The sequence below is a fragment of the Labeo rohita genome, unplaced genomic scaffold (genome assembly GCF_022985175.1).
Source record: "Labeo rohita strain BAU-BD-2019 unplaced genomic scaffold, IGBB_LRoh.1.0 scaffold_195, whole genome shotgun sequence".
In the NCBI taxonomy this organism is placed as follows: Eukaryota; Metazoa; Chordata; class Actinopteri; order Cypriniformes; family Cyprinidae; genus Labeo; species Labeo rohita.
The window spans coordinates 13,784-41,456 of record NW_026128165.1 but is presented as its reverse complement, the minus strand read 5'-3'; the positions used below and the strand labels follow the sequence as shown (position 1 = coordinate 41,456).

At 37.7% G+C, this 27,673-nt stretch overlaps 1 protein-coding gene across 1 annotated transcript; it reads left to right on the top strand.

Annotated features, from left to right (window-relative positions):
- Positions 1-935: 935 nt before the first annotated feature.
- On the top strand, positions 936-27,525 carry LOC127159157 (skin secretory protein xP2-like). Its single transcript, XM_051102060.1, has 2 exons — positions 936-965; positions 27,264-27,525. Exons 1-2 carry the CDS (start codon positions 936-938, stop codon positions 27,513-27,515), a joined length of 282 nt encoding a protein of 93 aa, XP_050958017.1. The 3' UTR covers positions 27,516-27,525.
- Positions 27,526-27,673: the final 148 nt, after the last annotated feature.

Below are 27,673 nucleotides of genomic sequence, written 5' to 3'. Positions count from 1 at the left end.
AGCTGCAGTGATGCGCTGACTTTACTAGTCAATGATTGGCTTTTTCATCAAAAAGGCGGGGCTTCGTGACCATAATGAGCGTTGCATCTTTCCCCATTTAAAACGATAGCAGTGACAAGTCTTGGGTATTCTATAGTCTATGACTTTATAACTAAAAAAAAAAAATGTAAGAATTGTGAGATATAAGTCACAATATATATGAAGAGTTCAGATGCAAAACCAGCTAAATCCATCTGACGTCTTTCTTTACAAAATGCATTTTGATCAGGCTCAGATGTACAGGTTTCGATGTAAGTACTGGTACTTCTGATTGGGCTGAGGCTGGTATTTTAGATTTTAGAGAGTTTGAAGAAAAAATATTTGATGATTTTGATATATATATTGTTCTGGATCATCCTTTTTTTTTTAAGTTTAATGTTTGTAATGATTATAATTCTTTTACCTAGTCATGCAGCTACCTTTAAAATATAGTTACCATAGTAACATTTTAAGACAGTTAAATTCAGTCAGCTGCCTTTTTTAAGTAGAACTTCACTCAACAAGCTTGCAGCAGCAATTCAACTTGTGATCATCTGTAGAAATCATTGTCTGCAAGTTTTTATGGTTAATTTATATTTAATTTGCTGAATTTATTGTTTATAAAGCTGTAAAAGAACTATATACCATAAATGACACTAAAATGAGATACTGTTGTATTCTTAGAGATAACTACAGCTTCACTATACTTCTCCTTTCTGCAGTTACACTCTGTTTCGACATACCCAACGTGGTGTGGAATAAAGTGGCATTCTCCCACAAGTCTACGTGTTGGAAAGAGTTTATCTATCTGTCTAACTTCGGGAAGAGAGACAAGCAAATAAACTCTTAATTTTTCCTCTGTCATGTCTAAAGTCACTCTAGTATGGAATGTAAACTGTGCATCAGGGAGGGACTAGATGTACAATAAAGAGTCTACTGGCAGCTCGGTAAATAATTCTTTTTGTATGTTTTTGAAAAATTCATTGCATTTAGTTGACTATATTTTGAAATGATTAGTAATACAAATCATACTATATTAACAGACAATATTTTACACATTTCTTTTTCTCTCTTTTGAGTGTTGCAGTGTAATCATGTTAATTTAACTTTGCTCTTGTATATTAGACACTGATCAGAAATACGACTAATATTTGGTCAGTATATAATATTGTGGTGTTGTGGACATTTCTGAAGAGAAGAATTTGTTAGTGATCTTTAGACTGCATTTAATTTTGGGCTTTATTTATTTATTTTGTTTAGATGTGCAGTTTGGATTCAGTTAGTGTAATTAATGTTACACTGCATATTGGGAGTTTATGGTTTTGCCTTTGAGTACGGTGTTTATTTTGTCATTTAGTGTATTTTACTGTGAAATTTCAGTGTGTGTGATTGTGGTTGCATTGTGATCTTTCCTGGAGCCCTTCTAGGGGTTGTGTACAATACTGTTTCATAACCTAGTGAATGTCTATTTAATGTCACAAGTGTTGCTAATGAATCCCCAGAAGTTAATAAATAACTAACTCAAGTTAAATGCTGACTTGTTCTGCTTGCTATAGTCAGCTTAGGAGGACAGAGGTCAAGGAATTTCCATGAAAATAGTTAAAGGCAGAATATGTAAGATTTTTTATTAAAATATCTAAAAACCAGGACAGTGTTATATATTTTGCTGACTTGTGTACTTACATTATCCCAATGTTTGATAGAATGTTTAATTCCAGAGAAATTTTTTAACTAATTCATTGCAGAGAAATAAGCATTTTTAACACTGGAACCCCAAAGGCAATTTAATATGTTATGCATTTTATTAGACAGGTGATGAACACACAGAGTAGCATTATAACAGATCTTTCAACACAAATGTATCTGGTATGATAAAACAACACCGCTAGTTCACTCTCAGTCAGAGAAACACTGTGCATCATTGTGACATTCCACTCAATTTTGTGCCGTGGTTTTATTTTGGTAAGCAAAAAGCACTAAAATGATTTAAATATGATTTAATGGGTTATCACTTTTGACCAACAGTTGTTTATAAAATCAATGTGGTGTGTTTTGTATGAAGTGACAATGACACACACAAAGTTTGGTGTCATTCTGTCAAAGCTTTCCAGGGACACAGCCTCAGAGTCATTTTGGCATCATGCCTCAAATTTGTAGTGGCGCTGTACAAAAACTGTTTCATCTATCGACACAAAATCCATAACTTTTTGTCAGTACTGTCTGAAGATGATTTTTGTTGAAAATCAGACAAACTGTCTAGGAGTAGTTTAGAAAAGTAGGTTTTAACATAAAACAAAATGGCAGACAGGAAGTTCGGTCGACTATGGAATAATTGTTATCTATGTTGTCGGCATGACCCAAGGAATATTTTGAGACCTTTGTTTCATTACAATAGGTTAATGCAATCAAAAGTTATTAATTAGCATTTTTGGAAATTTCATAAGTAATGGTTAATTAATGGTTTATCACTCTTGACCAATAGGTGGCGCTGATACCAAATTGACGATGTGGTGACAATGGCACATACAAAGTTTGGTGTAAATATGTCAAAGAGATACAGCCTCAGATGCAGTTTGGCATCTTTCCAGCAAATTCGTTGATGCGTTAAATGAGAACTGTTTCGTATATCGACACAAAATCCATAACTTTTTGCCAGCAGGGTCTGAAGATGATCCGAGTCAAACTTGGTGAAAATCTGTCTAACGGTGTAGGAGGAGTTTGAAAAAGTATTTCAACATGAATCAAAAGGCCGACAGGAAGTTCAGCCAATTTTGACATAATTAGTATCGAATGTTCTTAGCATGATCTAAGGAATATATTAAGATCACTTTTATTACAATAAGCCAATTTAATCCAGTGTTATTAGCATTTTTGAAAAGGTCTTGCTTTGGTCTCAACATGCCGAACTGTTGTGGAAATATAACCTCACATCCATCTTTGCATGTTTTTCGTTTGTTTGTTTGATTGTGCGTTATTTGAGAACGGTTTAACTAATCAACTTGAATTCTATAACGTTTTGCCAGCATGGTCTGAAGATGATCTGAGCCAATTTTGGTGTCAGACAAGTCAGACAAACCATCTACAACGAGTTCAAAAATGTAGGTTTTTCGAAACATTAAAAATAGAAAAAAATGAAACCTTACGATTTTTAAATTTTGGTGTTTAGTGTTTGACTCGACATTAGCCAAGAATCAGAGGAAAAAAAATAATTTTCCTTCTGTGCCTTACAGTTCAAAAGTTATTAGCACAAACATGAGTGAAACTTTGGACTTTGGCAAGTGGTGGTGCACTAGAGAGTTTGAGTTAGAGACTCCAAATTTGCTATGTTTAATGTTGAGACTGTCCTCTATCAGTGCCAAATTACATAAGTGGTTCTGTGGGCTGCCATAGACTCGAGCGGAAGAAGAAACGAAAGAAGAAGAAGAATAAGAACACCAACGGTGTGAACAAAAAAATCTGTATTTAGCCTATTTAAATCATTTTAAGTTTAATTTCAGTTTAGGGAGTACAAAATACCATATTTATTTGTTTACTAACCTATTTAAATAGGAAATTATTTCTTTCTTTCTGAATGTGTTGTGTTTGGTGAAATTCACCCTAACATATCTCTCCACTGTCACATCTAAAGTCACTAACTGATATGAAATGTAAACAGTTTTATGCTCTTGTGAGGGAGGGAGTAGACTACAGTAGGACAAGGAAGAGATAGACTTCCTGTGGGAATATACGGTTTGATTGCACTTCTTCCCTTTACAGATGGTTTTCGTACGTGATCTGACATAGGAACAGATTCTTGTGGAGGTTCGGTAGGCAGTTGTCTTTTCTTGTTTTTGAACATTTATGGTTAGTTATACATAAAAATGATCAGTAATATGAAATACATCATACTGTGTTTACAGAGAATCTTTTTCACGTCTCTTTTTACCTTTGCTGTGGTGTATGTGGGCAGAAAATCAGTTTTTAATTGTAGACTATATACTTTTGTTTTCTTGTGTAGACAGAAATCTTTGAAGAGAATAATTCTAACATGACGTCTCATATGAGTTTGTTTGTGATTGTTAGGCTGCATTTGATTTAGAGCATTTTTCCTGCCGTTGATCAGTCAGTATTCAGGACTTGTGTGCTGTTTGGATTCAATCCATGTAATATGTATTTAATGTTCTGTACAGGGCATAATTGTAGTTTTTGTTTGGTATTCGGTATATTGTTTTGAAATGCAATGCTTATTTAGTCTTTTTCATGTTCTATTATATATGCACTTATTTTACATATATTTTATTCTAAAGTCATAAAGTGGCAAAATTATTTGCAGATATATACGTTTAAATACAGGCTAAATTAAAAAAAAAAAAAAAAAAAAAAAAAAAAAAAAATGTTTGTCATATGTTAGTCTTTAGTCTTCAGATATTTACATATTTTTTGCGTACAAAAAATATACTTACATCATTACACACCTCGGATCTCCAACGACCCTACATACATTTTTTACAATAATCAGAAAACAGACATTCTTTTATATTTTATTATTTTTTTTCTTGTTTTACTGTTCATAATTAATAGATTGAAGAATACTTAAAAGGCTGATGTCGAACTTTAAAAAAATGAAGGAGGGAGAGGGTAGTAATTGACGTCCCAGGTCGCTAAAGACACCAGGTATGCATTTAAGGGTTAATGCTACTCTATAGCATATTCTATTTAAGACAGTGTTTTAACAATTTAGGTGAACGACTGAATAACTGATGACAAAAACAGTAGACAAGTCAAAAATGATTTATCTGAAAGGTCATTTTATTTTATGACATAAGGTATGTGAATGTTTACATATTTAACTGCCTACATTGTAATTGAAGGTACAAGATACAACACTATGAATACATAATGAATGATTTCACTCATTTAGCCTATAGAGTTTGTGAGTTTAGAGTGAAGATGTCTGAAATATACATGCAATTCATGGAATTGTTAGGTATTATAAATTAAAATAAACACAAAATAACAAATTATATATATACACAATAATAATAATAACTGTTGCCATTTTCCCACATTTATCTGGCACAGTTGTTTTGTATTCTAAAACATATCCAAAGTTCCATTTTTTGTTAAACAAAAGTTGTCAGTTTGTTTTAAAAATACAATTTGCCAACCTATATCAACTAGAAGTAAATAAAATGAAACATTTTAATAGCTTGAAAGTCTGGAAGGCAATAAAGTCTAACAGATGGGTGGTTTTGATTGTCTGGTTTTCAAAAACCGTAAGCTGGATCAGTTTGAAAAGATGTAGCAACTAACTTCAGAACAGTCTGGCTCAAGTTTGTAGGTTCTAGCTTTAAAGCTCTAGGAGGAGATACTGAAAACAATTAACACATTATAGTTTTGAGTAAATGTTACAGTATATATCCAGTAAAACAGTTATCTGATGATTAATATGATACAAGTTCTGTCCTGTTTTTTTTTAGTTGTCTTGCAAATAATTAACACATTTTTGTATTACATTTTTGTATACACACTTGTATCATTTGTATATTTTTTTTTACACAACACTGAGATGATTTAGCCAGCTGTAAAAAGGCTACAGATCTTGATATCTTTCCCACTGTCATTTCTAAAATTACTTTCAAACTAAAACGGAATTTACCTAGACTGCATAACGGAGACTGGGGACTGGGGTTGTTACATTCTTCACTCTGGTTAATACTGTACTCAGTAAAAGTTTTTTATTTATTTTTTTTTTTCTGAAATTCACATATTTGATGACATAAAGCTATTTTATGTCATGACACTACAACATGTTGCCCCACAATACACTCTTCAACAATGATTCCATGAAGAACATTAAACATCATTTATCAGTGGAATCTCCACTGCGCAAAAGATTCTTTAAAGTGGAAAAAGGTTCTTCTTCAGATTATTAAAATATACTTCACAATAACAAAAAAATGAAGTGTTCACTTAAAGATTATTTGGCATTGTTGAGAAAACTCCTGGATACTGGTTGAGCGACATAGCGTTTAGATAAATACCTTTTATAGTGCATTAAATAAGCATCCTTCACAACCTACATGCATTTAAAATGAATTGATCTATTAGCTTTCAGCAAAATGCAAACTATAAAAAGAAAATACAACAAAAAAAAATCATTAAAAAAACAAAACAAAACCATGTCAGCAGTAAGGCTATTTTTATGGTGACTATATATAGTCACCATAAAGTTTATTTATATAGCACATTTCATACACAGAGGTAATTCAAAGTGATTTACATAAAAGGAAGTAAAATAATCATAAAAACAATAATAAAAACAATAATCACAAAAAAGGAAGTAGAACAATCATAAAAACAACAATAAAACAAAAAATGTAAAATGTAAAAACTGATTGATATAATGATTTAAAAATGATTTAAAAATTGATTTGAAATCGATTTAAAACAGTTAAAAACAGAAAATGATTATACATAGTGCAATCAGTTCGGATGTAGCACAGTGCTCATTCAGTAAATGCACAGCTAAACAGATGAGTTTTGAGTCTAGATTTAAATGTAACTAATGTTTTAGCACATTTGATCTCTTCTGGAAGCTGATTCCAACTGCAGGCAGCATAATGGCTAAAAGCGGATTCCCCTTGTTTTGTGTGAACCCTTGGTATTTCTAACTGACTCGATCCTAATGATCTGAGTGGTCTGTTAGGTTTATATTCAGTGAGCATATCTGCAATGTATTTAGGTCCTAGGCCATTGAGTGATTTATAAATGAGTAAAAGTACTTTAAAATCAATTCTAAATATAACTGGAAGCCAGTGTAGGGACCTGAGGCCAGTGAGGAGACCATTACAGTAATCCACGCTGCTTGTGATAAAGGCATGAACAAGTTTCTCCAAGTCTTGACTGGAAACAAAACATCTAATTCTTGCAATGTTTTTGAGAGGATAGTATGCTGATTTAGTTACTGCTTTGACATGACTACCGAAACTAAAGTCTGACTCCAGAATCACACCATGATTCCTGACTTGGTTTTACTTGGAGTAACTGAATTGTTATTGACACACACCCCCCCAGTGGGCAGCCATATTTGCTATTGCTGCAGCGCCCGGGGAGCAGTTGGGGATTCGGTGCCTTGCTCAAGGGAATCCCTCCACCTTCAATCCCTGCCGGACCTGGGACTCAAACCCGCAACCATTCGATTACAAGCCTGACTCCCTAACCATTAGGCCATGGCTGCAGATAAATGAGTTTTCCACTCACATACAAAGCAGAATGGAAACAGAAAGTAAGGGCACTAATAAAATCTTCTCAGTTCTTGCTTGTGCTCCTTGGTTCACTTCTGGTGGACAGAAAGACAAAAAACAAAGAGGTTTTAAAACAATGTTAAACAATCTCATCCTAACAAACTTAAATTATTAGCTTAAAGCTAACAAACCTAGTTTTGCATTTTGAATGAGTAGTTCATTTGTGATTTGGCATGTGTAGTTTCCCATATCATTGGGTTGAAGGTTGTTGAGTTTGAGGGAGAAGTCTCCTTTCAGATAATGCTCACGGATGATTTCAGTTCTGTTCGCATACGCTGAATCCTGTTCTTCCAGAGAGACTTTACCCTTAATAATATCATACACTTTCAGAGTCTTATTGTGTCTCCAGTGCACTGTAATGTCTTCAGCTGTGAGCTCAGATCTTCTAGAAGAACAAGGTAAAACAACAGAACTTCCAACAGAGCGCTCAGTCAAGACCTGCAGAGGCTCTGAAAACAAAGAAAAGTTATAATAAATTAAACCAACCTGAATAGAAAGAGAACTTGGCACATGTGACTTAAAGGGGTCCACTCTAAAAGGAGACGTTCCCAATAAAGGTTTGGATCACTATCAGAACAATCCAAGATATCCATGTCAGGGTTGCCAGGCATTCACAACAAAACCTGCCCAATTGCTGCTCAAAACTAGCCCAATTGCATTTCGAGGGGAGGGGGTCTCCGCTGAAAATCGCGTTCTGGAGGATAAAATACATTTTTTTGTCGGGTTCCCCTGGTAAATTCGTATTTCAGGGGCTAAATATGACGTTATCGGGGTTGCCTTAAACCACGGACATCAAAAACAACCCGTAGCAACAGTGTTAAAGTAGCCCAATTCAGCGGGAAAATCACAGACTTGGCAACACTGGTCCAAGTCTTTCTTTTTTTTTTTATTTGCACAAGAATAAAATATATACAATAAAAAAAAAAAAAAACTAAATAAGAAAGTACAAATCTTTCAATATATTGTGCAGGGAGAGGCAGAAAACCCAAAGGGCTTATTAAATCGAAATAAATTTTATAAAGGTTTTTGAGGAAAACATGCCAGGATTTTTCTCAAAATACTGGACTTCATTGGGGATCAGCAGGTTGAAGGTCCAAATTGCAATTTCAGTGCAGCTTTGAAGGGCTCTACATGATCCCAGCCAAAAAAATAAATAAATAATATATATACATACACATACATAATTTTTACCACAAATGCTTGTCTTGCACAAGTTCGGCTTCAGGCATTGTGAAATCATGTTGGAAAGGTGACGCTTGACGTAGGCATAAGTACTGACCCAGTGTTTATGAAGTGCATGTGCAAAGAAAGTCAAAAACCCTTTGTAAAACAAACAACAATGTCAGACGATTTTGAAGTTGGAGGAGAAAATGAGATGGAGTTTTTTGCTCTACCTTACCCTTTTGAACCGAAGCACACAGATGAAGAACTAACGACACATAATGCGTAACCTTTCCAACGTGATTACGCAATGCATAAAGTTGCAGATGCGCATCACAGAGCTAGCGCAAGACAAGCATTTGTAATTAAAAGTCCAAACATTTTGTTGTTTTTTTAGAAAATGATTGATAGTTTTTCTAGATAAGACCCTTATTCCTCGGCTGTGATCGTGTAGAGCCCTTTAAAGCTTCACTGAAACTGCAATTTGGAGCCTGTTGATCCCCTTTGAAGTCCACTATAGAGAGAACAATCCTGGGATGTTTTCCTCAAAAACCTTAATTTCTTTTCGTCTGAAGAACGAAAGACATGAACATCTTCATTGACATGGGGGTGAGTATATTATCTGGAAAAGAGGGGGATGAGAGGTGCCGCAACAATCAGGCATTAAAACCTATTCTACACCCCAAAACCAAGTCAAGACTTCACAAAAAGACATTATAGTGCCCCCTTTAAATAAAAATAAGATTTTTTTTTTTTTTTTTTTTTTTTTTTTTTCACACAAACCTTCCAGAAGTAGCTCCACAATAAGAATTACTGATTCATCTGTGATGTAGCACTGATATTTTCCTGTATCATTGTACTGAAGATTGTTGAGTTTGATGGAGAAGTCTCCTTTCAGATATCGCTCAGGGAAGCTTTCAACTCTGTTCTGGTACTGCGGCATCTGTCCATCTACAGAGCCTTTACCCTCAGCAATGCCATATACTTTCAGTCTGTTGAGGTGTTTCCAGTTCACTGAAATGTCTTCAACTTTAAGTGGAGGTTCTTTAGAAGAACACGGTAAAACAGCAGAACCTCCGATTAGACCCGTAACGGTTCTCTGCAGAGACACTGAAAACAGAGAGAAATTGTGATAATAAAGAGACATGTTTTTTTATTCTTTTTCTTCTTTTTAAAGGGGTCATTGGATGCCCATTTTCCACAAGTTGATATGATTCTTTAGGGTTTTAATGAAAAGTCTATAATATACTTTATTTAAAAAAATTCTCAATAGTTGTGTAAAACAACCTCTGCTCATTTGCACACCTGTCAGTGTGGCGTCGTGTGTGGCATCTGAGAATGGCTCGATTTGAAAAAGGGGATATTATTTTTACAGATTAATTAAAAATAACTGCATGGATTTTTATCATTATACGGGAGATTTGTACACACGCTGCCAACACACATTAATGTTCAAACAACATGAAAAAGTGAAGTTTGCATCTGATGACCCCTTTAAAGGTTCAGAAAACCCTGAACTACTTTTTTTTTTTGAGATTTTAGCAGAGGTGTTTGTGTTGCACATCATAGATGACAATGTTAACATCTGTTAATAATAATTGTTGGAGAAAACTGGTTAATTCTGAGCCTTTTGTGCTATTTTCATCTTCCGGGTTTAAAATCTACATTATGCTGACGTCACAATTTGTGACATGGCAACAGACTGTTGTACATCGATGACACGCTGGTGTCTCATAATTATTCTTGAGGCGGCGTTTTCTTATCCTATGAGAAGACACTTTGCCTAATTATTCACGATAGCCTGTGTTGATTTGCCATGACAGATGCTTCAGGCTGTGAGACTGCATATATTAACCGATAGAAACGTTCATGGATCGAGAGAGATTGCACTAACGCGATTCATAGCGGTTTTTACAGCTCCTTGATGCAACCCATCAAAAGGATTATAAACGCCGCAAAAGAAGCCTTAAAAGTTAACAGAGGTGCAACAGCGCGTTCATATATATTTTTTCGATGCAGTGTGCAAATGCCTGGGCATTTATTTGTGTAGTTAACTTAATGGGAGCGAAATGAAACTGTCTGAACAGTCTGAACTTGAAGTTCACTCTCTCCCCTCTTCCCGCTCTGCAGCAAACCACGCCCTCTTTTGCAGCATTTTTCAAAAATGTGGTGAGAACTAACCAGTGCTGAAACAGAGGGTTTCATGACGCTTTAAGGGGGAAAAAAAAAAAACTATTTTAAACAAGATTACACATATTGATATATATGTATTGAAGTAAACTGATCCTCTAATAACCTTCAGCGCTCACCTTCATTTATCAGCATGACCAGATGAAGTAAAACAATACAGCCCCTGTAAACACAGAAAGAATTAAATATTTGCTTATAACAATAAGAGGGGGGAAAACAAGATTCACATTCCTGCTGTTAAACCATTGGTAGCTGGAAAATGGGAATTCTTTTCTGTGCTAATCAACATTATGCCAGTGTTTGGACCTAGAAATGGTGACATCAGATATCAAGTGGATAGAAAACATTTTAAACAGGATAGTTTTTAATTATATTTAAAATATAATGTTCTCAAATGTAATGTCTGAATTTGAGATAAACTATAAGGGTTTTTATAAACATATGGGGTTTGTTGTAACTGTGTGCAGATTGTCTGAAATAAAATATATGGCAATATATTTAGGCTACGTCCATAATTCAGTCATTTTTTGTGAGCTTTAATGATGTTTAAAGCACAGTCAGTGATTTTAGAATTTTCAAATAGTATCGTGCTAGTGTGGATGGAAAGTTTGTATGTTATGCTGCCTTCACATGCTATTGGAATTATTGTAAATCCGATTTTCCTAATCAGAAATTGATCAGCATTTCTCTCCAATATGTTAGGAAGTAAAATGAAACAAAATGTAGGTGTTAACTGTGACAACATAACTGACAGGCCAGTTTACAGTGACAGGATTGACGAAGCAGTTGTATGACGTGATGCTATGTCCCAAAGCTTGCCTTCTTTTCTATTACACACTCAAAAGTGTGTACTTTTTATTCACCAAAAGTGTACATACTTCAAGGGCGTAGTAAAAGCAGGCACACTGGGACACAGCACTATTCTTTATTAGTTTTTTCCACAACAACTACATCACCTTGTCTTGTCGCTAAAGTAGTGCACATTTAAAGGCTATCTATGAACAATCATTTGAAGCATGCATGAAATAAGCATGAATTTTAATCTCAGAATCATCAGCCAGCTGACTAACAAGGTGAATGTTTATGGTTATCAACCAATGAGAGGCTACATTTTATTCTTAAAGTACTTGAACGCGACAAGTTCGTAATCACGACTTCACAGTCATTTTTGGGAAGGTTGCTTTGTGAATATAATAAGTTACAGATTAGAAGTTACACTAATTAAAATGTAATAAATAGTGTAACTATTTTAATTACTTTATTAAAAAAATGTAACTGATTGCATTTAAATATTTTGATTAATTCTGAAAATGTTTTCAGCTAAAATCATAAGATATAGTTTAATAGATATGATAGAAATGGAATAAAACAGTTACTGAATAAGCTTGTGTCATAAACTTCTGAAAAAAAAAAATGGTGTTTCATACTTTAAAACGTGTGTTAAAAGAGGTAACCCCCTTTGTAAGTGTTAACATTTTCATAAGTAACTGTAATTCAGTTACATATTTTACCTCAGTAACCAACAGATTACAGTTACAATAATTTTGTAATTAAATTACGTAATTTTACTAGTTACTCCTTAACACTGTTCATAAGTGGTAAATAGGACATTTCAGATAGCACGTGAAGGCAGCATTATCGACAATAGGCCTAGGTGTACATAAGGCTATAGTTACAATATATGTTTGTAGTGCAACTATGCAATGGTTGCTAAATATGCACATGTTCACACATGCTTGTCGTGTTACGTTGCAGCAATACGGGTGGAGTCACAAGTTTTCAAATATGTCACAAAACTAATACTTTTCCTCCCTTTACTCTCCACTACAAACTTTTTTAACTTTAGAACGTATACTCTGTAATTATATCGGGTCTGCGAACTATGATAGTGATACTTAAGAATATATTTTAGGTAATTAGCATTTAGCCGAAGCTAGGGAAATACGTTTATTTCGGTTTCTATAATGTGTGGAGTGAAAATAATCAGATCTCATACCTGGTGATCATGACTCACGAGGTTAAATAATAAAATAAATATTATTAATGTTTAAAAGGTAGTGACGGGTGTTTCTCCTGATGTTATATTGTTCACGAAAGCTCCGAAACTCCAAAAAAAAAAAACACAAAAAAAAACAAACAAAAAAAAAAAAACACCACTTTTCACTTTAAGCGCCTGTATCAGAGCTTGATTCGTTTTGAGAAATTCACGTGATTTATGACGTAGGAAAGCTATGTTCGCCTGAAAACCACGTGACTGACGGCGGTCAACGAGAGTAGCCGAGAGCAGTAGTGATGGGAAGTTCAGATCATTTTACCGACTCGGACCTTTGAATCTCGTTCAGCAAAATGAACGAATCTTTTATCGAGTCATTTCGTTCATTTTAGCAAAATATAATGAAAATGTTACCTGTTACCTCCCTAACACATCTACTGCTTACACAAACTTTGATCACACGTCAAACAAATGCTATAAGAAACAGAAAATATTAATTCATTGTTTACCTGGGTCTTTAGTCTATGATTAGCTCACCTCTTATCTGACAAGTTTTCAGGTTTGAGTCGTTCTTTCATCACCTTACAGCCCAATTAGCTTAACCAATGCAGTCTGAGCCGGTGTTTTAACAAATAATGCTACCTGTCAGATTGTGCTACCAGCACTGTGTTTTTCATACTGTAATGTTATGTTTAGGGTTGGGGTAGGTGTACACGTTAATAAAGCCTCACACAATATTAATATCATGCTGGAAGCAAAATCTGATAGGTAGCATTTTCCGCTGTCGAATTATGCTACCATCTGTTTTAATGGGAGGTAGCAAAATCTGACAGGGTAGCAAAAATTGTCAGAACACTGGAAAAAGAATTGATTAGTTCATCTCTCGAGACTTCGGGTTCGAGTCGTTCGTTCATCACGTGACATTGATTATTACTGCACAGCACTGGTATTTCAACACTTTGACCTACTCCACTCATTCTTCTGATTACTCTCCATATGTCTGACAACTGAGTTTCATTTCCAATTTTATTACAAAACTCTCTCCAATGGGTGCGTTTTGCCGATCTAATCATTTTCCTAACTATCGCTTGCACTCTTTTATAATTAATTAAGGTTTCTATCGTGTGGTGAGCTTTAAGTTGCCCGAACGCTTTATTTCTACTTTTAACTGCTTTTCTACAACTCTCATCCCACCATGGCACACTCTTTTTCCGTTTATTTCCTCTGCTTTTTGGTATTGTTTCCTCTGCTATTTGTATAATAGAATTTACTATTTCATCATTCATTTCTTCTACATTCGTTATATTTTTATTCAATAATTCCATACATTTAGTCTCACTCATTTCTTGAAATGCCTGCCAATCAGCTTTATCTAACTTCCACCTTGGTATATTCACTTCACTGTCCTGTTGTACTTCTATGCCAATCCTAGTTATTATTGGATAGTGATCACTACCCACTGTTGACCTGTCTTTTACTTCCCATGTACTGATTCCTGCAATTTCATTTGATACTAGTGTTAGATCAATAGCACTTTCTGTGTTACTTGAACTATTGTATCGTGTGCCCTTTCCATCATTTATACACACCAACTCTTTGTCATCTATAAACTCTTCTACTACTGATCCATTATTATCTGCATCGTTACTTCCCCATAATGTACTATGTGTATTAAAGTCCCCACACACCACTATTTTACCCTGCATTGACCCACATACTGATTCCAATATGTCAGTGTTTAATCTACTACAAGGGTTGTAGAAGTTGACTACCTTTATGCTACTTTCTCCTGACCATACCCTAATTACAACAGATTCATTATCTATCCCTTTACTAATTAATTTATACCTTATCCCATTTTTAATAAAAGTTGCAACACCTCCACCTTTTCCTGTTTCTCTATCTTTTCTAATTGAAGTATATCCATACATTACAAATTCTAATTGTGGTTTTAACCATGTTTCTTGCACGCATATTACATGAGGTCTGTCTATTAACTCAGGTACATATTTCTTAAATTCCTGTCCATTAGCTATAAGGCTTCTGGCATTCCATTGCAAAATGACTAGTGTCATTAAGAACCACCAGCCCATGTCTGAGAGCTTGTGTTACCTACCATTAACATTTCTTCCACTACCTCACAGCCAAGTCCTTTAATTCCTAGGTATTTTTCAGCCGATTTAACTATTATTTTGATTTTTTCTGTCTTCCTGTCTGTCTGTGCTGAGCAGTTTATCACCTCTACCATAAACAACACAAATTCATTTTTTTCCCACGACCAACACATCCTTCTTTGCCTCTATTTCCTTACAGTTCTCACAAGTCTTATCTTTGTTTCCTTTGATTTCTGGTTTATAGGCTTCCTTTTCCCTTGACATTTTCTTTACAGCCTCTGCATAAGTTATTCCTTGCATTGTCCTCATTCGCTGCACCTCCATTGCTCTTTTGCTAGCTTCACATCCGCGGTAAGCTGAACTGTGCTCTCCTCCACAGTTACAACATTTAAGATTTGCTCCTTCTCCACACTTCCCATACTCATGTTCTCCTGAACACCTGCCACATCTTTGTTTGCCCTTACATACTGCTGCTACATGGCCATATTTCTGGCATTTAAAACATCTCAAAGGGGGAGGGATATATGCCCTGACCTCATAACTCATGTAGCCTGTGAATACTTTACTTGGAATTTTCACTTCATCAAACTTAATCATAACAGACAAGCTATCACATTTCTCCCCATTCCTAGTTGTTTTAAGACGCTTCACTTCCAACACTTTTGCCCCTGCCACATTGTCTCTGATTTGTTCTTCCGAGACATTTACAGGTATTCCTGTAATGACTCCTCTAATCATCGTCTTATTTCCAGTCAAGACGCATTTTACCCTCTTGCCATCAATTCTATTCAATTCTATAGCTTTTTCTTGTTGCGTTTTATTCCTACAGAAAATTAACAGCGCTCCACTTCGCATTATTTTTGCATTTTTAACTTCACCTAACATCTTGTTTATCGATCTTGTCAGTTGTATCGGATTCCACTCACCAAATGACGACCCCCCCTGAGTTAGTGTCATGATCACTTTATGCTCTTCTTGTTGTCTACTTACTATCAGACTTTGTTCACTATCTGTTTCATCTATATTAGCTACTTCTCCGTTTTTTTCAGTTTTCTTGATCGCATTACATTCCACACTCCTGTCCCTCCCGCCCTCTTCTTCGAATCCCATCTCACTTCCTGTCTCCTCGCTTCCTTCCGCCATCTCCTCCCACACTCCCCCCTTCCGTTTGCATGCTCTATCACAGAAGAAGTGAATTAAATGCAATATTTATCAAATACACTGACTTTTCAAAAGCGTTTTCAGGAGCAACAGAAACACGTTTCATATACTGCTTAATACAGCGTCATCTGAACAAGAATAATGATAAACACAAATATATATTATTTAAATAGAGCTCGGGAGTTTACGTCACTGCGCATTGCATTCTGGGTAGTCGCCGCCATGTATTAAGACACGCGAAATAGCGTACAATGACAATACATACAAATCACTAGAGGAAAAACCTACTGTATTTGCGTTAATATTTTTAAGAGCTGCTTGCACTTTAGTAGAATAAATGTACTAATATTTGAATCCATTGCGTTCATTCGAGCACTCAGTCGAGTGGCCAGAACACGACACATACACACTCACAGAAATCATACGGCCGCCTTCTACTGTACCACACACAGGACTGAATTAATTTCTCTTTTGCAGTTTTTAATAACTAGGTGGCACTGATATTTCTGCCCGATAAAATAAACACACCATAGCTTGATCTCAGCCAGTTGATCTTGTAAGTGAACCACCGCTCTGCACATTTTATCTCAGATGTCTGTTCTATTCAAAAGTAAGTGCCCTGCAAACTTGATATATTCTGCCCTGATTACAGTTCTAAGACATTCGTATATGTTCCGTTCAGCGAGCATTAAAGTGTGCAAGACATTAATTTAAACTGCATTTATTTACAGGGGTATATTGTGTCACACTTCACTTTTTTTTGTCTGTGTGTGAAGACTATGCAGGCGGTGGCGTAGCGCAAATCCAAGAATGAATATTCTTAAGTAAACTTCAACTGATTTCCACTGCTCAGGGAGTGGGGAGCAGTGAACATTGTTTAGGGACCATGTTAATCGCAACACAGTTCAGTCATGGAGCTCTCTCTGAACTAGCTGGTTATCTGAATCAGGTTAAATAAGAGAGCCATGCAATATATGCAGAGCGACGGTACGTGAGGAATGGAATTGAGAAACGCTGATGTATTTAATCATATGTCATATCGCCCTAATTTCATTGAGGGATAAAGTTAAATAAGTTTTACTGGACTTAAATTGAACAAATACACGATTTCTTATCACGATTTCGATTTCTTAAGAGCTGCTGAACAGTAACGTTTAATCAGATGAGTTGCTTTATGAACAGGGACAGTGATCGCACCGAGCCCTATCACAAATTAAATTACATTTCCAAACGTGTTATTGATGGCGTGAGCACTTTCCACAATTTCAAGTGGATCGGAAATTGTAAAACTGTAATAAATAATGAATACAAATGAAAAGCCGGATTTTTAAGTTTGTTTATTTTCATTGAGCTGCTTTCGCCATTGTGTTGTTTTAAGCTGAAAGGCATAAAATTGCGCTTCATTTTAGATCGGTTCTCCACTCCGGTCATGACAGCAGATATGGCAGTTCATGTCACAGCAAGCGTTCTCCATTCTTATGTGTTTTTAAATACACAATATAAATTTTAACATCTACCTCCACTATTTCTCAGTCTAGACTGTAGCGTCCGTGTCCGAATGTCCCAGAATGCCGTGCGTTGCTGACATCACACTCCCATTCTCTATACTTATAAAGTGGGGTTATATATGCTTTTACCAGTGTTTTATGATAGATCTGACTCAATATAACACTGCGACTACAGTAAAAATACTTTTAATGTACTGAAAACACAGATTTGTCAGCATTATTTGACTTGAGGATGTTAGAATAAACCCGAAACACACGTGATCGTTGTCATGCGGTGAATCTGGCCAATCGTGAAACAGTCGTGGTCATCAGAGCTCCTGCAGCCGCTCTGAAGAAACTGCGCCGACTGAGTCAGTCGGCTGCTCTCGAATCGCTATCGCGGTACTTTGATGCCACACGTGACAGTCACGAGGCGTCGGCGCCGCCTCAAGTCGGACAAAATTTCTAACCGGCATGCACTGCTTCAAGTCAGAATTTGATCGAGCTGCGCAGTGCTGCGTTAAGTCGAACACACGTAGAGCCTACGTTGGTCAGGCGGTACAGCGGTCATGTGGTACAAGTCGTAGCTCTCAGAAGACTTCCAGTTCACAAGTTGTAATTACGAGTTCTACGAGAACGTGAGCGCTTTTTACAAGTTGGAATCCCGTAATTACGGGAATTCCGATATGGCGTGAACGCACCTTAATTCCAGTATAGAACCTAATAGGATGTTGCGCATGCAACGAATCACTCCCCGAGACGACTCGTTTGTCCCAAGTCACATTAAAGATTCGTTCAAGAACGACTAGAGAGCAGTCAAGTAGGACACTTTCTGCTCTCAGTAGCGATGCTCTCACGGTGTTTGCTTACTCTATCACAGATTAAAGGTGTGTTCGACTTAACGCAGCGCTGCACAGCTCGATCAAATTCTGACTTGAAGCAGTGCATGCCGGTTAGAAATTTTGATCGCCGTCTGTAGCCGTAGATGAAGTCGAACACACCTAATGTGAACTAAATGAAATAACTGTCAAATACACTGACATTTCAAAAGCGTTTTCATGAGCAACAGAAACACTTTTCATATACTGCTTAATACAGCGCCATCTGAACAAGAATAATGTTCAACTTAAACATATTCTATTTAAATAGCAATAAAGTTGGGTATATGCTTTTATCAGTGTTTTATGACAACTTAATACAACATTGCGACTACAGTAAAAACACTAAAATAACAGATTTGTCAGCATTATCGGACTTCAGGATGTTACAATAAACCCAAAACACACGTGATCGTTGTCATGCGGTGAATCTGGCCAATCACGAAATAGCTGTGTCGTCATCAGAGCTCCTACAGCCGCTCTGAAGAAACAGAACTGAGGAAACAGCTCTCGAATCGCCATCGCGGTACTTTGATGGCATACGTAACAGTCACGAGGCGTCGGCGCCGCCTCAAGTCGGACAAAATTTCTAACCGCCATGCACTGCTTCAAGTCAGAATTTGATCGAGCTGCGCAGCGCTGCGTTAAGTCGAACAGTGGTTTCAAATGAAGCGAAATTCAGCACCATTTCCTTACATTATGACATTATAATGCGTTAGCATTGTGTTTTTTTTTTTTTTTTGTTTTGTTTTGTTTTTTTTTTTGTTTTACTTTTATAACCTACAGAGAACATTTCCATAGTGTTCCCTGCAGGTTATTTTAAGTTGTCATAATCATGTAAACTCATAATCATAAACAAACTATTTTTTGCAGAATATCTTTTAATAAAGTGTAGACATCAAAGTGGTCAAATCGTATAATAATAATAATAATAATAATAATAATAATAATAATAATAATAATAATATAATTTCAGTTTTACAGCTAAAATTAAGCCAAGGTTAAGTGTACTCAGAAAATCATATCATAAACACTGGGTTTGTTTGTGTGTATATATGTATGTGTGTGTATATATATATATATATATATATATATATATAATTATAATAATAATAATTATTATTATTATTATTATTATTAATTAATTAATTAATTAATTTATTATTATTATTATTATTTTTTTTTTTTTTGCTGCACACCTGTGATCTGCACACGCTTAATTGAAGATAACGTGATGATAAGTTTTTGTGTACTGACCAAAAGAGAGAAGCACATCATCGTTAATTCAGTGGTAAGAAACGAATGTAATGCTATCCTAATTAAAGTCAAATAAATGTTATTCATTTTTAATGTTTGTAAAATAAAATTCACATTTTTAAAATCCAATATTTTGTTGAAGTCATTTTTATTTGGTGCTTTAATCAACAAAATCTGGGTTATTATATGGTACTTCTAATCTTACATATTAACGAATAAGAAAAATCGAACATATTCCTGAAATGTTACGGGAACGATCTGTTTACATAAAAAAAAAAAAAAAAAAAAACTTTCCTGGCTAACCGACAGGGAACGTTCTGGGAACCAAAAATTGTTAGCTGGGATAATGTTTCAAGGGGACTCCAGTAACCCTTACGAAAATTAAAAGTTTTAAAAGCAGGTCTCCACACCAGATCTTCAGGACCCAGTCCCGGACACCAGATCCTGTCAGAAAATATCAGTCTTTCGGTAACAGAACAACTAGTCAGCAAGATGTAGTTACCCCAACCCCACTAACAAGCAGGTTTCTGTCAGTTATGAAATTGACCGATGGAAGCCAGAAAAGAGCAGAAGCAGGAGACGAAGTGATGATGGTAAAAAGGTATAACAGATTTTATTGAACAGTTTTAGTTGCGCATGTTTCAATGTTCAAACTTCGTCTGAGGAGTACAGCTCAAAGAACAATGATATATCAAACGGATTCAACATCCCATAAACCTTGAATTTCCATAAACATCCCCGTTATCTATTTCTTAGACCAAACAATTCATGAAACCCCACAATCATGGAACTGAACAATAATGAAAATGCATAAGCAAGGAAAATAATAAGAAATATAAAATATAAAAACATATAAATGAATAATATAAATGAATAAATGATAATGTAGTCTGTAATGTTTTTCTTTAACCTTAGTGGTTATACTACAAATAAAAGTTTCACCTCAGATTAATAAAGACTTGTGTATGTTTGTATGAAACATCGCTGTCCGTGTATGTGGTGCTGAGCATGTGTGATTCGGCTGTGTTCACTGAAATAGTTGTCAAAGTGTTTGAAATTTTTTAACAAGACAACATTAAATTTTCAGTAGATTTTGAAAAGATTTCTCAAAAACAACATTAAAGCCACTGTGTGCAAAATAGAGTCCAACTCTTAAGTTGCATGACCTGCACCTTGAAGTGTCAGTATCTTTTCAGCCAGTGCACAGACTGACCCAAAATGACTATATAGTTATCAAGCACTCTTGAAAAGACATACTGTAGAAATCGCAATCCGATTTCCACCGATTAAAGCCGAAAGGGCACTTTAGCATTGGCATTTAAACATTACAGTTTAGAGGACATATAATATCTCTTTGTTCCATCGCTCACCTCCAAATTAGTTTTAATTGATGGCACATATTGCCTCAAAACAGCATCAGTACTATCAAACACTATTATAAACTACTCAAAATTAATGTAATTAAAAACAGAATTATGTTGCATTAAAAATCAAAATTCTTCCATTATCACTATGTGTTGGCACAAGGCAGAGCCACATTAAGAACCACACATGTGGCCAGTGCCTGTATAACATAGGCTGGGTTGTTAAAACATCATCCAAACTTCAGGTGGTAGTATGTTCAATAGACTGAAAGAAAGAAATTGTAGAATGTTTTGAAGTTTTCTGTTCCATCTTGTGGAACCTATTGAGCTCTATATGTTACCATAATATCAAAGCCAGCAGAACTTGTGTCTTTTGGAAGGTGTGTCTTTTCCTCCTTCATTTCAAAGTCATTCAAGGGCAATTTGTGTAACCATTAAAAAGATAAAGTGAAGTTTTACAGTGAAACACCATGTCAGATGCTGATGTGTCTTTACAAAAATCAGCATATCCAAACTTCATCGCAGGTGAAACGTTAACCTGTAGTATGTTCAGTAATCTATTAGAAAGAACTTCCTGCATGTTCTGAATATTTCTGTTCCATCTTGTAAAATATATTGAGTGGTATTCTGTACATCACAGTCAGTGGACTTCAGCAGATAAGACAATTCCAAAACTAGCAGGTGTAGTATGTCCTTTAGTTCTTCAGTTCGCTGTAAAACCCCCTTCTTTCAACGGGGTTATAGCATCTGTAGCGAACGGGGATTCAGCTTGGGTGTTAGAAGCGGAAATATCCTCCCTCCTAGAGAAAAGAGCTATGAGACGAGTTCCATTGGGGGAAACTCAGAGGGGCTATTACTCCCGTTATTTTCTAATTCCAAAGAAAGATGGGGGTTTGCGCCCGATATTGGACCTGCATGCTCTAAACAAGCACTTAAGGAAGTACAAATTCAAGATGCTCACAGTCGGGGCTCTCACTCTTTCAGCCCGCCGGGGAGATTGGTTTGCCACGGTCAAGGTTCTCAAGGATGCTTACTTTCATATAAGTGTCTATCCGGCGCACAGGAAATATCTCAGGTTTTCTATTCAGAATTAAGTGTACAAATTTGTTACTCTCCCACAAGGGTCTCAGAATATCTGCTTATTTGGACAATTATCTTATAGGCTCATTCACAGGAGCGTGCAGAGCTCACGTCTCATCTCACAAATCTGGGGTTCAGGATCAACTATGCCAAAAGCCAGCTGATCCTGACCCAGGAGAGTATCTAGGCTTGCGAATAGACTCATGGAATATCGCTCTATGCTCTCGGAAAGGAGGATAATGGTGTTTTATCAGTGCCTAGCCCAGTTTTGCGTGGGAAACCTAGTCTCATTCAGGACCTGTCTCCGCCTTATGGGTATGATGTCTTCGTCACTGTCTGTGGTCCCGCTGAGCTTGCTGAAAACGAGGAGCTTCCAGCATTGGGTTGCGGCGAGGCGTCTGTGCCCACGTAGGCACCTCACACGCAGAGTGAGAATTACCACGACGTGCATGATGGCTCTTCATGAGTGGAGAAACCCCTGTGTATTCCAGACAGGAGTCTTGATTGGGAACGTGTCTCTGAGAAAAGTAGTGACAACGGATGCATTCCTGACGGGATGGGGAGCTGTTTTTCAGGGCACATCAGTAAACGGTCGTTGGACGCCTCGGTTTCGCAGATTTCACATAAACATGCTGGAGTTAATTGCAGTCTTTCTAGCTCTGAAGCATTTTTGTCTATTCTTAGAGGGTTTTCATGTTCTAGTCAGGACAGACGACATGACGGTGGTGGCATATATCAATCGCCAAGGGGGAACGCGTTCATTGCAACTGCACAATCTAGCACGCAAGCTGATTGTCTGGAGCGCCACGCATTTCAGTTCGCTGCGCGCAACGCACGTCCCGGGAGTCCTGAATGTTGAAGCAGATTTCCTGTCAAGGGGCAACCCATTATACGGACAATGGGTACTCCACCCGCAGGTGGTGAATCAAATCTGGGAGATTTACGGCAGGGCTGCCGTAGATCTATTCACCTCGCGGGCAAACGCAAAATGTCCGCTGTATTTTTCTCTCAGAGACGAAAATGCACCCTTGGGTGTGGATGCGCTGGCACACCTGTGGCCTAACGTGTTGCTATACGCATTCCCACCGCTAGACAGAGTAAGAGAAAATGGATTATCTCTCCTTCTGATAGCCCCTCATTGGCCAGGGAGGCTGTGGCTGGCAGAGACTGTCCAGCTCCTTTGGGGAGAGCCCTGGCAACTCCCATTGCATCGGGACTTGCTGTCCCAAGCAGGGGGGCAAATTTTTCACCCCCATCCGGAACGAATCAATCTTTGGGTCTGGCCCGTGAGGGGTTGAATCTAAATGCACTTGGGCTTCCCCAGGAGGTCATAAATAGTATATACAGAGTGCTAGAGCTCCATCAACATGCCCGCTGTATGATCTGAAATGGCGGGTCTTTGAGGACTGGTGCACTCGTAAAGGAGTTATTCCTTGTCAGTGAGTGAGGTTCTCTGTTTTTTGCAAAGCTTACTGAACAATGGAAGACCATTCTCCACGCATTAAACAAGCTCGAGCGGAAGGGAAAGTGGCATACCTTCGGGGTCCTTTTGCCTTCATTGAGGGAAAATAATTTTTTCCACGATGATGAAAGTTCAGAGAAAGGGTAATGTTGATTTTTGAGAGACTCTTTTTTGTGTTGCAGTTTAATTCTTCTGATTTCCTTACTTACTGTTCAGTGACATTTTCTGTTTGTTCACTGTGAGTTCCAGTGAAGTATGTTTGCACTCAAATCTCGTTTATCTTTCTGTTCTTTAAATACAGGAATAAAAGACAAAATAAAACGCAAAGGAATATTTTTGTTTTGTAAGGGGCAGAAGTCACATTTTGTTTTTCTACAAGAGACTCAATCTACTGAAGAAGGTGCAACTTTTTGGAAAATGCAGTGGGGGTTTTGTTCAGTCATGGTTTCAGTCGATCAGCAGGTGTCGCCATATGCCTTATCAATTGCCCTGAGAAGGTTGTGACTTCATTCTGATGCTCAAGGACATTGGCTTACTGCTGTGGTTAACTGTGAAGACATTTTTGTTATTTTAGTTAAGGGTTATGTGTATAACAGTAGTGGGCAAAACAAGATTGTATTGGATAATATTACAGCTGTTGTCACACAGTTCAAGTCGAAGTTTCATTCAAATTTGGTACTAATTGGAGGTGATTTTAACTTGGGACCTGATTAGTGGCTAGACAGATCCCCTTCAAGTTATACTAGCCACCACTTCAATAAGATTATTCAGGAGTTTTCCAATTTAAATTTCCTTATAGATATTTGGAGGGTCAAGTATCCTAATGCTAGTCAGTTCTCTTGCGTCAAACCTAATGGATCCTCTAAGTCGCGGATAGATTTTTTGCTCATCACTGAGGAATATTCTGAGAATGTTACTAATGTTTCAATTTCTGCCGCACCATTGACAGATCATTGTCTGATTTCATTAACATTGACACCAGCAGTAAAACATACTGTTAGGAAAGACTATTGGAAGTTTAATGCAGAACTCTTAAAGGATAAAGAGTACTGTAGTCAAATAAGAAATTTAGTGAGTGAGATTGGAAATGACTTTTCTTTAACTTCTTACAGGATTAAAGGGTAGGGCTAGGAGTCAATTCCAAAAAGAATAAATTCCTCAATTCCGAGGCCTTGGGAATCGAGAGTCAAACAAAGTTTGGAATCAGTCCCATCAAGGGGAATTGACTCTCCACTCATAGCCGTTTTCAGTTCAACAAAGCTTATCTATGGGCGCCTCTCAAAAGAAAGGTAGCATCGTACAAAGGCTGCGTATCTCGGCTGTTGTCATCAACCGTCACTGAACATCGATTCCCAAAAATAAACTGAATGAAAAGAGTCCGTACTGAGCACGTCTGAGTTTGAGGATGGAGCCTTGCTCGCTAATAGTGATTAGAAGTCTGATTCGTTTCCACAAAAAGGTTATTTCGGATAGATCGTTTTAATGAACGATTCAAAAGTTATTTTACGGTGGAATGGCCTTATATTGTCCACAGTTTAGAGCACTGCGAGATAGAATAGATCATGACGTGATCGAGGGTCTTGATTCCATTTCCATCTTACATAAAATGCTATTTTTAACCTTTCTATCAGCCAATGATAATTCTGAAAGAAAATGCAGAGAACACAGACCAGTTTAAATACAGAAATGTATTATAATTTTTAAAAAATAAAGCTTCATATTATGATTAGGCTACTTTCTAAGACAATTATATCCTACAGTAATGGCGAAATTAGGTTCCTCCACTCTATAAAAAACAAGAATCCAAAAGAAATTAAAACAACAGTGAGGAATCGATTCTTGGAATCGAATCTCATCGATTCCAGGACCAGGAATCAGAATCGGACTTGATTTAAAAATTTTCGGAATCGAACAGCCCTATTAAATGAGAGTATTTTAAATTTAAAACAAGGGAAATTTCAATTTGGTTTGGTAAACAAAAAAGCAGAGAACTGAAACAAAAGGAGTTGAGGTTCAAGAAATGAATGACTGCTGTAATTCACAAGAAATGACTCAAGATGTTGAAAAGTTACTCTCTCTTCAAGCTAAATTAGACAGCATGTATCCAATGAAAGCACAAGGAGCTTTTGTAAGGTCTCGTGCAAAATAGATGGAAGAAGTACAGAAGAATACGGCTTATTTTTGTTGGTTAGAGAAGAGGAGACAGGAAAGTAATACAATTCATAATTTAATTATTAATGATGAAGTAATTTCAGACCTGAAATTAATATCTGAGGAAATATATACTCATTTTATAGTAATATTTATTCTTCATCATACTCTGAAAATAATGGTAAGGAAAATCTTGAGAAGATTAAAGAGTTTATCCCATAGATTGTTGAAGAATTTAAAGAAATGTGTGATAGAGACCTGATGTCAGTATTTTGTTTGGTTTTGTCTGGGTTTTCCTTGTGTTTTTCCCCCTGTGTTTCTAGTACATTTGGTTTGTTCTGTTTGCTCCCCCTGTTGGTTTTGTGTATTGGTTCCGTCTTGCCCATATTTGTACTTCCCCTCGTTATCTCGTTTGTAACCACTCCCCTGTTTCCTTGTATATAATGTTTCTTGTGCCTCACTCCCCTGGTCGGTGATTATATTGTCTTTAGTGTCTTTCCGTTCGTTGTGGTTGCTGTTTCCCTGTGTTTCCCTGTGTTTCCCTGTGTTTCCCTGTGTTTCCCTGTGTTTCCCTGTGTTTCCCTGTGTTTCCCTGTGTTTCCCTGTGTTTCCCTGTGTTTCCCTGTGTTTCCCTGTGTTTCCCTGAGTTTGATTTCACGTTGGATTATTTAATAAAGTTGCATTGGTTGGATCTCCGCTCTCCTCCTGCTCCTTCCACGCACACGCACAACGTACACAAACCGTGACAGAATCACCGACCCAAAAAAAAATTCTAAGGATGACCTGGGCTGAGGACCTCCTCCTAAACCTTCAACAAGGTGAGCGTTCGCTGAAGGAATATGTGGAGGAGTTTTTGAGCGTTTACTATCTGGTGAAATGGAGTGACAAGATGGTTAATGCAAGATGGCCGCCGCCACGCCAGAGTCTGCACGCAAGATGGCTGCCACGTCTAAGTCTGCACCTTATGAGTCTAGTCAAGTTGCGGCTACGTTCCCCGAGTCAAGTCAAATTGCAGCTGCGTTTCCCGAGGCAAGTCAAGTTTCTGAGTCCAGTCAAGTTACAGCTGTGTCTCCTGAGTCAAGTCAAGTTACAGCTGCATTTCCTGAGTTCAGTCAAGTTTCGGAGTCCAGTCAAGTTGCAGCTGTGTCTCCTGAGTCAAGTCAAGTTACAGCTGCAGTTCCTGAGTTAAGTCAAGTTTCTGAGTCACGTCAAGTTGCAGCTGCAGCTACTGAGTCAAGTCAAGCGGCTGAGTCAAGTCAAGCCAAAGCTGTCATTCCTGAATCAAGTAAAGTCACAGCGGTTCCCCATGAGTCAAGCCAGGTTGTTGCGGGCGTTCCTGAGTCAAGTCACGTCACGGCTGAGTCAAGTCACGTCACGGCTACATCTCCTGAGTCAAGTCAAGTTCCTGGTGTGTCTAATGAGCCAAGACAAGTTCCAGAGCACACATCAGAGCCCGAGCTGCCTCCAGCGCACCCTCCAGAGGCAGTGCTCACGTCTGATGTCAAAGCCGCTCCAGAACCCTCAATCGCCGGAGAAGCCGCGCCTATGCCTCCTGAGGTGTCAGCCCAGGCTGTAGAGCCTCATAGGGAGGCGGCGTTAACTTTTGAACTCTCTGCTTCTTCTCCTCCTCTGTCTGCCTCTACTGTCCCTGTTCTCTCCAGGTCCCCGTCCTTGACGCAGTTGCCCGCACAGCCCTGGAGGGCTCCAGCGTGCCTTCCACCGCGCCCTCCAGAGCCGGAGCTCGGTCCAGCTCGCCCTCCAGAGCCGGAGCTCGGTCCAGCTCGCCCTCCAGAGCCGGAGCTCGGTCCAGCTCGCCCTCCAGAGCCGGAGCTCGGTCCAGCTCGCCCTCCAGAGGCGGAGCTCGGTCCAGCTCGCCCTCCAGAGCCGGAGCTCCGTCCAGCTCGCCCTCCTGAGTTGGCTCCTCCTCCAGCGCACCCTCCTGCGCGCCCTCCTGAGTCGGCTCCTGCCCTCCTGCGCGCCTCCTCCTGCGCGCCCTCCTGAGTCGGCTCCTCCTCCAGCGCACCCTCCTGCGTGCCCTCCAGAGCCGGCTCCTCCTCCAGCGCCCTCCTGC

Bases quoted from the DNA above. Each gene is read 5' to 3' on its own strand.
- LOC127159157 (XM_051102060.1), top strand. From the start codon at position 936: ATGTACAATAAAGAGTCTACTGGCAGCTCG. The intron at 966-27,263 runs GTAAATAATTCT...TGTTCTCTCCAG, and splicing joins AAGAGTCTACTGGCAGCTCG to GTCCCCGTCCTTGACGCAGT.